The sequence below is a fragment of the Protopterus annectens genome, chromosome 14.part0 (genome assembly GCF_019279795.1).
Source record: "Protopterus annectens isolate FY-2018-M chromosome 14.part0, PAN1.0, whole genome shotgun sequence".
In the NCBI taxonomy this organism is placed as follows: Eukaryota; Metazoa; Chordata; order Ceratodontiformes; family Protopteridae; genus Protopterus; species Protopterus annectens.
Genome location: NC_056748.1, coordinates 1,099,253,266 through 1,099,268,920, shown reverse-complemented (window position 1 = coordinate 1,099,268,920; position 15,655 = coordinate 1,099,253,266). Strand labels below are relative to the sequence as shown.

At 38.4% G+C, this 15,655-nt stretch overlaps 1 protein-coding gene across 5 annotated transcripts in view; it reads right to left on the bottom strand.

Annotated features, from left to right (window-relative positions):
• Nucleotides 1-15,655, bottom strand: part of ZMIZ1 (zinc finger MIZ-type containing 1) — a 2,170,450-nt gene that overhangs the window by 233,928 nt on the left and 1,920,867 nt on the right. For all 5 annotated transcript variants that reach the window (XM_044056883.1, XM_044056886.1, XM_044056882.1 and 2 more), the window contains 2 exons: nucleotides 14,756-14,954; nucleotides 6,127-6,417 (listed from right to left, as the gene is read on the bottom strand). In XM_044056883.1, the coding sequence (XP_043912818.1) occupies nucleotides 6,127-6,417; nucleotides 14,756-14,954 (490 nt within the window). The remainder of the gene's footprint in view (nucleotides 1-6,126; nucleotides 6,418-14,755; nucleotides 14,955-15,655) is intronic.

Sequence of the window (15,655 nt, the reverse complement as noted above, 5' to 3'; positions counted from 1 at the left end):
AGAAACATATAGAAAGATGCAACATAAAAGGAATTGAGAAGGATGAATAAGAGCAGGGAGATATCAGAGCAGAATTATCTTGATAGACACAGCGCTTAGTGGTATCTCAGCTTACAAAACCTTATCAGAGTGCTACGTTCAGCTAGCAGAAACAATAAACATGCACAAAACAGGGAATTGAGAAGGGAAGCATTTTAGCAGTAAAAATGACTGAGTTAGCAATGTTTGATTAATACAGTTTCCCTTTACCAGGCACACACTAAAATAACGCAGAGCATTTTACACCTTGAAAAGTAGTTGCAACGTATATTAGTGACCTTTGTGACTATTGAAGGGACGATGCTGAGCTCAGCTGCTTAGGATAGTGATTCTTGGCCTGTAATGTTGCCAGTAAATGCGATAAGTAAAGGTATTGGTCTATCAGTATGGCTTTTTAGATACTGCGTAGTCCTTTCTGCAATGTCGTTAACAGGCTATTCACATGCTTTTGGTGTTCGCGGTTTGTAAGGAAACTCTGGGGATATACCAATTAGTAACAGTATAAATAGTAGCAGAAAGTAGAAGCCTGCAAGTTTAGTTTACAGCTACTTTTCCAATAAGAGAATACACCTTGTGGAAGTCGCTAGAGCGATGTTATGCTCACAGTTTAAAATGGACACTATCACACACGTTAATAATTTAATTACAAACAAACAAGCTACTTTTCAATGTGAAAGTGCACCTAGCAGCTGTCGCTAATGCGCTGATATGCACAGAGTTTTAAAATATGCACTACTGCATCAGTTAATAATGCAGTTAAACAAAACAGTGTAAGAAACTTCTCTGTGTGGAAGATTTTCAGTCCATATATTTGTAGTTAATCACTGTATATTAATCAGATCAGACAATAGTAGTAGAAGGAGCGAACTTAAACACGTCAAGTCAAAACAAAACAAAACAACAAATAATCATAGAAAATATACAATTGTACAGCATTACTAAGTATTTGAAAGTAATCCAAGCAAGGCAGGCAGTCTGTTTCCAGTCGAAAATCCTTTAAGTACACAGACAAGTGATCCAAGTAAAACAAAAATAGAGTAATAATTTTCTCACAAGCTTTCTAAATATATATATATATATATATATATATATATATATATATATATATATATATATACTTTTAATCAGGCATGGGAGTGGTTTATTGTGCTGTAAAACAAAGTGTTATTGGTACACATGTTAAACTCACATCCCTTCCCCCATCAGTGTGACATTCGAGCTGGTCCTACCCTACTTAGTAGCTGTCATAATAATATATAACTCTTATGTACTTTAAATAAAATTTATAATGATGTGGTACCTCTTACTTAACTAGATTATTAAGTCTGTGATTTTATCCAAGACAATATACTACATGGCTGGAAATATATCAACTTTAGTTCATTTGGCAATCAAAAAAAAAATATATATAAAAAAAAAAAAAAATATATATATATATATATATATATATATACACATACATATATATACATTTTGCATGTAAAAATCAATTTCTATTTTCATAACCTACAGTTAAAGATCACATCTGTCAGAAATCTGCTCTGGATGTAAAAATAATGCACTAGCCAAACACCTTTCTCTTCATAAAAGACACACGGGTTTTAAGTTCCAGATCCTGGATCACATACACATGGGTGATCTTGAATGAGACATCCCGAATATTCTGGAGAAACATGAACTCGTGGCAATTAAAGCTGAACTCTTTTAGGAAGCCTGGACTAAACTATTACTGCTCAATTAAAAGTGCACTGGAACTTAGAAAATTGCCACATTGTTTACATGATTAAGTGTTTGTTTGTGTCTTTCGGCTTTGTCCGGTTAGGGGTCACCACAGCGGAACTCCGGTCCGCTAATGATTGGCAGTTGATTTTTACGTACCGGCTTGCCAGGCCTGACGCACAACCTTCAACGAAGGTACGCCCATTCACGCATGTCTCTACGCAGAAGACGCTCTAGCTGAGAATTGAACTGGACAGCGTCTTACTGTGAGGCGACAACGCTACCGCAGCACCACCACCGCGGGTTAGTTTACATGACTAATTGTATTTTATTTTATTCTACAAATTGGTTGTAAATACCATTTTAAATCAGTTGAAATTTCCATCATCATACATACATTTTTCTTATTTTTATTTTTTTCTGGTTCTTTTTTTCCACTTTATTCAAAATGATGTGCAATAACAATACTAACCAATTATACAATTATATATATTTTTATAGATTGTTTTTAGGGTTCTTGTACACAGACCTGAAGAAGTCTAGAAGGATGAAAGCAATCTTTAACATTAGGTTATGAAAATAGAAATTGATTTTTACATGCAAAATGTATATGTATATATTTATATATATATTTTTTGATTGCCAAATAAACTAAGGTTGATATATTAAAAGCCATGTTGTATATTGTCTTGGATAAAATCACAGACTTAATAATCTACTTAATAATCTGGTTAAATAAGTGGTACCACATCATGATAAATTTTATTTAAAGTACATAAGGGTTATATATTATTATGACAGCTACTAAGTACGGCAGAACCAGCTCGAATGTCACACTGATGGGGGAAGGGATGTGAATTTAACATGTGTACCAATAACACTTTGTTTTACAGCACAATAAACCACTCCTATGCCTGACTAAAAGTATATATATATATATATATATATATATATATATATATATATATTTAGAAAGCTTGTGAGGAAATTATTACTCTATTTTTGTTTTACTTGGATTGCTTGTCTGTGTACTTAATAAAGGATTTTCGACTGGAAACAGACTTCCTGCCTTGCTTGGATTACTTTCAAATACTTAGTAATTCTGTACAATTATATATTTTCTATTTATTTTTTTTGTTTCGTTTTGACTTGACATGTTTAAGTTCGCTACTTCTACTACTATTGTCTGATCTGATTAACATACAGTGATTAACTAGAAATATATGGACTGAAAATCTTCCACACAGAGAGGTTTCTTACACTGTTTTGTTTTTGGACCCACTACACTTTAGTGGGTTGTTTTGAGACTTCAGGGATACCATGGAGATTACTTGTTAATAATGCAGTTACAAACAAGCTACTTTTCTACAAGAGTGTGCACCTAGCAGCAGTCGCTAATGCGAAGTTATGCACACAGTTTAAAAAACATACACTATCACACCAGTTAATAATACAATTACAAACAAGCTACTTTTCAAAGGCAGAGTGCACCTAGTTGTAGTCGCTAATGCAGTGTTATGCTCACAGTTTGGAATAGACACTATCGTACTAGTTAATTATGCAATTGCGAGCAAGCTACACAAGTTTTCAGCTATTTTCCAGTAAGTGAGTGCACCCAATAGTAGTCGCTAATGTCTTGTTATGCACACAGTTTGAGAGTAGTGATTATCATACCATTCAATAACTACCGCTAGTTAGTAGCAGAATGACATATAGGGTTAGAAACAACCAGTACTAACATAAAAACGCTTTAACTTAATTACAATCCAACAAGTTCCAATAGTAAAAACACGCTAAGTAGCCCTGATAGTATTATTACATTACAACCACGACTTCTAAGCATCAGGCTAGAAATATCCAAACCTTTCAAAAGCCTTTGACCTTCTAGACAATTCTTCAGACAAAGATGTCCTGTAAAAGTTGAAGTACTATAGCCTGCTGTCTGGTTCAGTAACTGCAGCTGTAAGAGGTTTCAAGTGAACAAAAGTTACACAAAGTCATTCTCCTCCTTCAAAACCAAATGCGTTCTCCTTTTCATCAACAATCTCCCCAGAGACCTATTCCAACAGCCCATCTTAAAGTATGCAGATCACTGGTTATCTACAGATCCATTCCATCACATACTGCTATAAAGAAGGTACCAGAAAATTATGTTAAACTGCTGTCTGAATGGATATAAATTACAAAGCTCCTTTTAAACACAAGAAAGAAAAACAATTATGATTTTTCAGGGAAAACAGTTATGATTTTTCAGGGAAAACAAAAGCTTTTCTTTGTACAACTAAGCTGGCACATTGTGCCCAATAACCAACAACCATGAGAAACTACAAAACTCTTTTAAGATATCTAGGCTGCAATGATCAAGCCATGACAAAGTTAAAAAACATCAAACAAATGTCATGATGAGAATACTGCCGACACTAAGTAAAGCTCTCATAAGTCTGACTCTGTAGCTAGTCTTGATACTCCTATTAAGAAATAGCCTAATCTTTGAAAGGCCAAACCTTAGTTAGTGATGCATAAAGATCTTTTCAAAAACTGTGCTCGCAAACTGGAATTACTGTCTCAAAGCATTAGAAATGAAACTATTATTAACTTTCATTTCTGGCTTTTGAAGTCTTAGGGATGTGGGGTTAAATCCCCTCTTTACTTAGGGATGTGGGGTTAAATCCTCCCCCATACTTACGGATGTGGGGAGTTAAATCCTCACCCCATACTTAGGGATGTGGGGTAAGAAACCCACCCCATACTTAAGGATGGGGTTAACTCCCCACCCCATACTTAGGGATGTAGGGTTAAATCCATCCCCATGCTTAGGGATGTAGGGTTAAATCCATCCCCATACTTAAGAATGTGGAGTTAGATCCACCCCCATACTTTGGGATGTGAAGTTAAACCCTCACCCCATACTTAGGGATGTGGGGTTAAATCCCCACCCCATACTTAAGGATGGGGCTAAATCCCCACCCCATACTTAGGGATGTGGGGTTAAATCCCCCCATACTTTGCAAAGAAATGCAGATGCATGTATATCTGATGCATTCTAGCCTTACTGGTGAAATAACAATATACACACACTTGGGTAACTTGGCAGCTGTTTGTATACGCATTCCTCAAATGCACATTTCCCACCACACCACTTAGTTTATGAGACACTGCTCTTGTACTTGGGCTGTATTTCTCCCACAAATTGCTATCATGGTTTATGACATATTACACAGGTAATCGTACACAGTCTTTTCAACCATGAACTAGTAAAGAAGTGGATTTCCTACATATTTTGCATTAGTTATAAACACTGTTAGGAGTTAAGGCCCAGGTAGATCATGAAAAGGGTCCTTGGACAAACCTACCTAACCAGTTACCACATTACTAAATAAATAACATAACATGCTTTACAACACAAACTCAGAATAAGTAAAGCAGAAGGCACTACTGTTTTGGTCATTCAAATAACTGTGAAATCATATGACAAAGTGCCATAGACAGCCTTATTATAATTATGAAATGACCTTTCATTAAGATAAAGGAACTACATTACAAATCTGATATTTTTTGGGGAACACATACTACTAAAACTGATTCTTCCATACAATAAATGCTTATGCAGCTAGGACCTCCTTAAATTTTTGTTGCTTTTCCACTAATTCTCCAGCAGCACTTTGTACACGAGTTATGCAGAAGGACCCCGGCCTCTTTACCAAGCAAGCCTTACTGCAGCACAAATTACACACTGTATTACTTTCAACTGTTTAGACAGGAATGTCAAAATAACTCGGTTACAATGAACTTCACCATGTTGCCATTCTCACAGCCATCCAATATGGATGCAGTAATAAAGTTTGAGATTATCCACAGACTCACAAATCCAATCTATCACATGGAACTGGAAAACTACAAACTCTGGTTTAAATTCCAGTAAGGAAACTTAGAGCAAGTCATGTAACACCCCTATGTTCCCAGATAGGATATATTTAATTATCCCAGTAAGACTAGCTGGATAATAAAATGATTAAAATATAGCACTGGGAGATTAGTGTTACCTTACTACCTTGCTCTGGTGAGTCTGAACCTGGCAGGGAGAGAATCCTGTGAGGCAGAAAACTAATTACTGCACCATCAATTTAAAGTGCAGCACTCATTCCAACTTCATCAAACAAAAAGCAACCTCTGATTCACTGTGCCACCACCATTTCCAAAGGACAAGCAGAAATACAATGTGTACACGAAACACTCAGAATTCCTAAAATAACAGTGAAGCTCAATGCTCAAAGCTACTTCAGTATCATACCTTAAAGGCACTTTTCATCATACAAACTTGTATTACCACTTGTGAATGTTCAACTGGAAAATGCAGCCAATACTCACATCTCCTGGATATGGTCTCTTTATTCCTTGCATGGGCACTGACTGTGCTCTCTGGCCTGAATATGCCTGCTGAGGCATTCTCTGACTATGGCTGCCAAAAGGGTTCATTGCAGGGGGCCTCGTCTGGTTCATCCCCATTGCAGGCCCACTCATACCAGATGCTGTCATCCCACCGCCCACGGCTGCTGGATTCATGCTGCCTGGTAGAGAGGGAGGACCACGAGGACCGGGCTGATTCATGAACTGATTGTTATAGGCCTGAGATGGACCCATCTGGAAAGAGGAACAAACCTTCAACAAAAGACAAAAAAAGAAAAGAAGATATATAACATAACAAAAAGTACATTTAGTAATAAAGTTTGCTTCTGACATCTACAGCAAATGTACACGTAAAATAAACATTAACACAAGTAAATGAAGCATATACTTATTTTTATACCAACTTCTAAATTCTTTTAAGATGTAACTACTGACCATGACCTAAATGCATAACTGTACTTTATAAGAATTATGAAATTGAAAAAAGCTTTTCAAGTTTAAGCAGGTTTCCAATGATTAATGCTAAGGAAAAATTATAACAAATCTGTTATTATGCAACATCAATGCTTTAATACTTGAAATATTCTAATATATACCGTTCAGAATGGTTTCCACCCAAAAGACACAACTGAAAGCACAGAGAATGAAATGACAATGAGTGAACATGAAATATTGGACGTATTTAAGTTCACAATTAATTAATTAATTAATTAATACTGTGCAACATGAACCAATAAAATGTGTGGAGCGTAGCTAGTTTTTAACATTCGGTGTTCTGTAGTCGGTATCAACAAGTGAAGGAATCACTTATTCAATAAGTCATGTGATGTTACATGCTTTTGCAGAACTTAAATTTAATACATGTTATCCAACCTTCCTACAGTTTTCTGAAAGCTACAGGATGCAAGAAATCTGAAATACTTTGCTGTAACAGTCTTTTCTATGTGATAGAGAGAAACTCCTTTTTCAAGTTCTCATTTTTTCCCCCCACTTTGGCTGAAAACAATACCGGTGAAGGGACACGTTGTACCAGGTTTCATTTCATATCATTACTATTATTATGAACCTGGTTACTGCCATGTTGTACATGTACTGTACCTTGGCAGTATGATAGCACTTGGTGCTAGACGTATATGCATCTTAAATTTTAAAAAAAATGTATTACATTTTTCTTATTCTAACAGTGAGTTCAACGCCTCACAAAATGTGGGTTTGCCAAGACAAATGTTATCACTTTCCATCATGGTTGTGAAGCTTCACAGTTATAATTTAAAAGTACAGCCACTCAACAATATTTTTTACTGGTTTGTGTCTTCTTTCCATTTCCTTTCTTTTCAGCAACAAATCTATTCTAGTACTGCTTTGGTTTTCTTTGATTCAGTGTTTTGCCCAAGTGTTTTTCAGTTTGCTCTTTAAAAGGGTAACATCAGACAGAACTGAAGTTGTCAGTTTGTGTCGAACATCGGTAGTGCGAAGAACTTCCTCAGAAGCCGGTGCCTGCTCAGCGGCTCCAGACCTATCCAAGGTAGAGACATCCGCAGGTTCCACAGTCGAAGAAGAGTCTTGCGGCATACCGGACTCCGAACGGGTCTTGGTAGAGGCCTGCAAATCCATTGAAGTGGGCATTAGGGGCTGCGAAAGTGCCTCACTGAGTCCCGGCGAACTGGCGACTAGCTTAATGAAACATCAGCAGCAGCTTTGGACCTGTGCGGTCTGTCTCTGTCTTTATCCTTACTTTTTTTGGAATATCGGTAGTCGGATGGCTTACCAAAGCCATTTTGGAATACGGAGATCCAGAACTGAAGTATTTAGCGACAAAAAGGGCCTGACGACGAATGGTTTGGGTGTTGAACAAGGCACAAAACCGACAGCAAGGTACATTGTGGTCTGGGCCTAAACAGGTGACGCAGTAAGAATGAAAATCTCGGTGTGTTATTTGCTTTCCACAGGCAAGACAATTGTTAACTTTTTCTGACATTGGTTAGAGCAAGAAAAAAGGATCCCCAGTGGGGTACTTGGCTTTAGAAGACTTCAGGACGATTCAATTCGTAAACGAAAACTCAGGTAGCGGCTGACCGGCACTCATGCGAACTGCTTCTGCTTCGGGCACCTCGGCAAGAAAGACTGATGTAATGGCATTGGTTGCCTGTTTTTATACCCCCTGATGACTTGACATCAGTCCTGGAGTGACAGCAACAGATGCAGAAATACTAAGTCTCTAGTATTCAGGCTGACTGAGGGCTACCTGCAGGCAAATAATCCAAGTGTGATGACTGCAACAGTGAAACACGAAGAACATCATCACATTCCCAATGAAGAAATACTTTTTTCTTCCTATATCATCACATATCTAATGCATCATCTAAAAATCCTCTTCAATTTCTTAATTTGTGTCTTTTATTATCCTGGCACAAATCGTGAACTTCATGTCATAATTTTTTTCTTTCTCTTTCAAATCTCACACACTGCAAAGAAAAGAAATCTTCATAATTTTCAGTCAAGATAGGAGAATGGTTTGTAGTATAACTAAATGATGAAAGAAAGGGCAGGTTATTAAAAGAACACAGATCTGCCTTTATCAAATACAATGGGCATGAACAGAACAAGTGAAATTATTAGTAAACAGTTAAAAGAACTAAATGAGGAAAATAATGTGCAAGATAAAACGTAAGTCAAAGAATAAGGCAAAATTCTAGAACTGGAGCACAGACAGATGAAGCCACAAAGTGCCCTAAATGACCAGGCATGGAAATTGGAGGAGCTAATAGGGGTGGGTGGGAAGGAGTAAACTAGTACTGCTCGTTCACTCATCCTGAAGGATGAATGGTGGCTTTGGTTTGCAGAGCTCACCACCAGAAAATCAGAGAAGACTAGAATGTGGCTCTGATGCTATCATGCCAGTTCATGGTAGCCTTCAATGGAATGGGGGTGGTAACATGCAAACATAGAAGAAGACACTACAGGCTCACCTGATGATACAAGTGCTCATGTCAGGCTACCCACTCGGGGGGGGGGTTATACTACATGGGCACCTTTCACCTCTGCATCATGGATGATACAGTGCAAGACAGATATGTCTGTAAGGTAGTTTTATAACCTATGAACAACTAGGGTGGTAAGTCCTGATTGGGGAGGGCATCATACCATCAATCTGTTGTGACAAGGACATGCCTCATCCCTTGAGAAAACAGATGGAAGGATTCAAATCAGGGCACACACTACTTTCATGACCAAATGAATGATGGCTCCTCTCTCTGGTCTCCTCACACTCCATGTAGCAAAGGACACTACTGCCCAGACAATGAATGGACTTGACCTATAGGACTAGGGTTGATGGCCAGCAGGCAGGAGTCAAAAAGCAGACAGAAAAAAAAATAATGCAAAAATAAGAAGTGAGGATCTGTTTATCTCGAACAGATATGAAAAAGTGATCTGTTTGAGGATCTAATATGGAGGACAGACAAATACCACACACTCTTAATTCATGCTTTCTTTAGTTACCGTATTTAGCTATAAGCATGACAAGTGGCACTGCACAATTTTAAATTAGTCCTGCAGAATCTAAGATGAGTACAAGCATAAACAAATGTGTTTAAAAGAATTTGCATGTCATCATAAATATGAAAATGAATGACACCACAGCTTTGGGTAGGGTTTGGTATAATGTTTAAAGTCTTCACCTCACAGATGTAAGGTGAAGGGTTGGATTATTACTTCTGGACTCTGACTGGTACAAATGATACAAACTGGTACCTGTTGTGATGTAATATGAAAATGCATAATTACTGCAAATTAATAGAATGAGCATAAAGTGTAAAATCAAACACAGGTGCAGACTGCAAAATTCTGTAAGGCTGGCATCATTGAGTCAAAAACTACTGATGTGAGTACAAAGAGTTCTGTCAGCTTTATCAAATGTACTTACAGAAGCAAATTCCAATATTTTAGCTCATGTGTCATCTCAGAAACTAGGCGTAGTACGATGTACTCCTAGTATAAAAGCAAAGACTGCATATGCACAGTAAATCATGAATACAGTCACACAGACATCTCTGATATTGTGACGAGTTGTAGCAACGACATCTTGCAACACTATGCAGATTTCTGTTAATGTTTAGGAAATCTGTCATGAGAATACACCATACATACAAAACCTGATGCAGTGCCACAGATACCTGGTCCTAGAAAATACCCACAACTTTCAGAAGTTAAACTAAGCAGAAACTGAAGAGACTGGAATGCTGAACAAGAAGAAATTACAGCCAAGAGAAAGGGTGAATAGCACGGTCAGTGTTGTGAAGACAGGGAAGACTTGCATTTGTATTTTTCCACAAGACCTGAATAGTGTGATTAAATGCAAGAATTACCCAGAGTTTATTGCAGAAGTGGCCCCAAGAGCACCAGATGCTAATTTTTTTTAACATCAACATATGCAAACAACACATTCTTTAGATAAGACTAAATGATCAGAGCTCCACCCCATGCTCTGACACACCATGAGGAAGACAGCTTCTTTTGACTTCTTTTTTTAATATTTCATCAGTTTCAAACCTTTACAATTGACCTGTTGTTCAGTTAACTGAAACCCTCAGAAAGTGTTATAAACACAACTGATGACCTGTTAGTGTCGGGTCAGACACAAGAGGATAAGTGTATGACATGGGTGTTGAAGAGGTTAAGACAGTATAACTTCAAGTTAAATAAAACCAAATGGAAAATAAGAGTGTCAAATCTGACATACATGGATCATGTGGCCAGCATCAGTGTGTCTGCAACTTGAGCCAGGAAAAAGTTGTACAAATACCAATGCTGGAAGACTAAACAGAAATTACAGAGATTTTTGAGGAATGATGCAATACATTACAAAGTTTGCACCTAAAATATCTGACATAACTATGGCTCCAAGACAACTGTTAAAGCATGATGTATCCTACGAAAAGATTTGAAAATAAAAACTAATGAGTTTTGAAAAGCTCAAGAAAATAGCTATAGATGCAGTATAAAAATACAATGATATGAATTAGCAAGTTATATTATAATGAGATTGCTGCAGTGGGGTACAGAAGCTGCGATCCTACACAAGAAAAGATATGTTCTCTATGGGTCAACAGAATTTATAGATGTCCCCATATCACCCTACTAATGCCTGCTAACCCTAACCCTGGACATTACCTTAGAAAAATGCTTACTATAACATTATCACTAAACAAAACAGCCTGGACAAGCACACAAGCAACAGCACACATGCTAGTACACTAAATATACTACCTACATTGACCCTTACTCTAACCCTAACCCAGCTGCACTTACACAAATACTCCCAACCACTAATGACGAAACCATAAGAATATGTAAAAGTTCCAGCACTAGTTTCCCAAATCCACACTTACCTTACCTACATGCATTCAATGTTCCATTCATCTGAAGTCTTACCATTTCGATGAACAGAACACTTGACTGCATTTCACATTCATTCTGTCGACAGTTGATTTGACAGAGTGAATGACAACCATAGTTACAGGTGATTAGAGTGATTGATTTTTAACCTGTAAATAAGAATGAATGCTCATGTAAGTGAATGTTCTTTTGTATGTAGTTTTTGCCAACAGCATATTCTATGAAATCACTTTGCAGCATGACAAAGGAATTTGCCCTTACCAGAGTTAGTGTATACATCATTTGCAGGTGGTGTGAGGGGTGCAGATGGGCTTGTTGTCTTGCAAAAAAAAAAACTTGGTAAAAGTTGCTAACCCTAACGCTGCCTATTTCCCCAACACTAACCCTACACCTTACCTTAATAAAAAACTTCCTGTAACACCGCCAGTACATAAGACACACTCTTGAACATCCACACACTAAAAACACTACATTTATACCCTTACCTAACCCTGACCCTAACCCTAAAATACACATAGTTGCACACAAACATACAACACCTATCTTTATATCCAGACCGTAACCCTAAATCACAAACACTCTCACCCCTTCCAACCCCACTTACCTGTCTTTACATAACGTACCATAGACATCTGCACCCCTCAGCTATACATATCTTTGACATCAAACACCACCATCTGCGCTTGTTGACAAAGTGGAAATTCGACAAAATGCAGGGGAACCACATACATACACGCACCCACAGATAGATAATCATGCCATACCACTACATTGTGATTAGCATAACATGTAGTACACCACTGCTTATAGAACAATCAGATGCAACACTGGCCTCATGGAGTTTAGACCTCATCAATTGTCTGTGTTTATTTATTAAGCCTCTTAACATAGAAGGCCTTAGCACCAGACACACAATTAATACAATTTGAAAACCATTACTCAGCTTCTGGGTGGAATTTTCCTTTAATTTCTTGGGTGTTTTTAATAATGGTCTTGTAAATGGGAAATGTTAATATGAACAACTTACTCTGATTAAGTAGTTTTGTAACTTTTTGTAGACCTGCCAGCTTTCTAACTAAAAGCTTCAAACTGCTGTCATGTACAAAAAGGATTGGGCTGATATGAGATATGAGTGGAAATGTGTGTGGCTCACTGAAGTAAGACACAATATACACACTGCCCTTACAGCCATAACACAGACTGGTCTACTGCCGCAGTGCACAATATACACACTGCCCCTACAGCCATACACAGACTGGAATACTGCTTCAGTGGCACAATATAAACACTGCCCATACAGCGATAACAGTCTGGTCTACTGCTGCAGTGGCACAAAATACACACTGCCCCACAGCCATAACACAGACTGGTCTACTGCCACAGTGGCATAATATACACACTGCCCCTACAGTCATAACATAGCCTGGTCTACTGCTGCAGTGGCACAATATACGCACTGCCCCTACAGCCATAACATAGCCTGGTCTACTGCTGCAGTGGCACAATATACACACTTCCCATAGAGCCATAAAACAGACTGGTCTACTGCCGCAGTGCACAATATACACACTGCCTGCACAGTCATAACACAGACTGGTCTACTGTTACAACAGCACAATATACACCCTGCTCCGACAGCCATAACACAGACTGGTCTACAGCTACAGTGGCATAATATACACACTGCCCCTATAACCATAACACAGACTGGTCTACTGCTGCAGGGGCACAATACACACACTGCCCCTACAGCCATAACACAGACTGATCTACTGCTGCAGTGCACAATATACACACTGCCCCTACAGCAGTGACACAATATACACACTGCCCCTACAGCCGTAACACAGACTGATCTACTGTCACAATGGCACAATATACATACCCTGCTCCTACAGCAATAACACAGACTGGTCTACTGCCGCAGTGCACAATATACACACTGCCCTTACAGCCATAGCACACACTGGTCTACTGCTGCAGTGGCACAATATCCACACTGCTCATACAGTCATAACACAGACTGGTCTACTGCCACAGCACACAATATACACACTGCCCCTACAGCCATAGCACAGACTGGTCTACTGCTGCAGTGGCACAATATCCACACTGCTCATACAGTCATAACACAGACTGGTCTACTGCCACAGCACACAATATACACACTGCCCCTACAGCCATAGCACAGACTGGTCTACTGCTGCAGTGGCACAATATCCACACTGCTCATACAGACATAACACAGACTGGTCTACTGCCACAGCACACAATATACACATTTTACCGACAGCCATAACACAGACTGGTAACAGACTGGTCTACTGTCACAATGGCACAATATACACCCTGCTCCTGCAGCTATAACACAGACTGGTCTACTGCCACAGTGCACAATATACACACTGCCCCTACAGCCAAAACACAGACTGGCCTACTGCAGCAGCTGCTGGGTTTTAGTGGTTCTGTATCGGGTTTTGCATGGATGGCCAGGCAAACTAGCAATGACTGTGTCATACATATTTTTCAAACCTTTAAGTACATATTTGTGAACTTGGGGTGGGGTGGGGGGGACAACAAAACCATTTAAACAGTACGAAGGACACTGAGGTACTGTTGAACAAGCAGGTATTTTCACAACCATACACGGTCACTAATACCACAACTGTTTACTTGTATTTGTTTACCTGAAAGATAACAGTATTCTCCTTCAATGACGTCTTCAAAGTCAAGACTTTACACTATGGCATCACAAAAATAAAAAACTCTAAAGGATTTAGATTGAGCAGGAAGGTAAGGAAACAACCATGACAAATTGTGCAGCAGAGCTGCATATATTGGGAGAGCTACAACTGACGTTACTTCACTGTGACTTAAATACATAACTTTTACTTTCATAGACTCAAAACCGTACCATAAACATGAATTAATCATGCACATTATTATTGACTGCCTGTTAGCAAACACAAAACAAATGAACAGTATTCAGTAATCATTTCTCAGCAAGTGCTAATGTAAAGTCGAAATAATCACATACATTTTTTTCTACAACAATGTCTACTTTACCACTGCTTACTATGCAGCTTGGGTCCTCAGTGAAGACTTACTGAGAACACGCTTTAAAATGATACTGGTGTTAATGATAGACACTGTTTAAATATTGACAAAGTAACACAGCTGCAATAACCCTTACCTGTCCATATTGATTAATTTCCTTATTTTGTGTCTCCTGCAGGGCAGCTACAGTGGCTGTGGCTGTGGCAGTGGCTGTGGCAGCGGCAGCCGCAACAGCAGCTGCGGCAGCGGCTGCTGCAGGCTGTGTAAAGTCCGCAGTCGGCCTATTATGTGAAGGCATGCCCATGCCTCCCGGAGTGTTTGGCCCACCAGGATAACTAAACGAAATAAAAAGAAATACATAAATTAGCACTGTCATATACTTCTTCTTTGATACTTTTCAAATGTATGTACATGCACAAACACATATCTACAGACAAAAAGTGTATAGTGGCAATAATCAAGTCTGTTTCACCTAATGGATAGGCCCATTCAATTAAGGAATATATTTTATAAGACCTTGCACAATAGGGATGTGTATCATTTATACATATGCACAAACATTAAACAAAAAAAAACAAAAAGATCTTCGAGAGCTCTTGCTACTCAAGTTATGGATAAGCAACTAAAGCAAACATTCTCTTTGACCAAATGGAACCTTTTATGCAGATGTACAGTTCGAGCTGCTTTCACAATGGCATCTGATCGGTGGTGTTCAACAAACATTGCTATCTGTGACCAATCAGGAATTTAGTAGAATCTGCATTTGCTTAACTGAGCAAAATGACATTAGGACTAATCACATATATGCACTTCCAAAAAATATACCTTCTCCAGAAAGAATAAAAACATGACCTGCAAAACCTTCCATGAAATGTCAACATTCCCTTAACATTCACGTATTTTAACTGTTTTACGACCAGTGACCTTGCGTACAACTTCCCCTCCCACAAGTACTTACTCTTACTTTAAGATACTTCAGCAAATGATACATATTCACGTAAAGGGAAGTTCCATACATTGATGAAAAAAATTATTT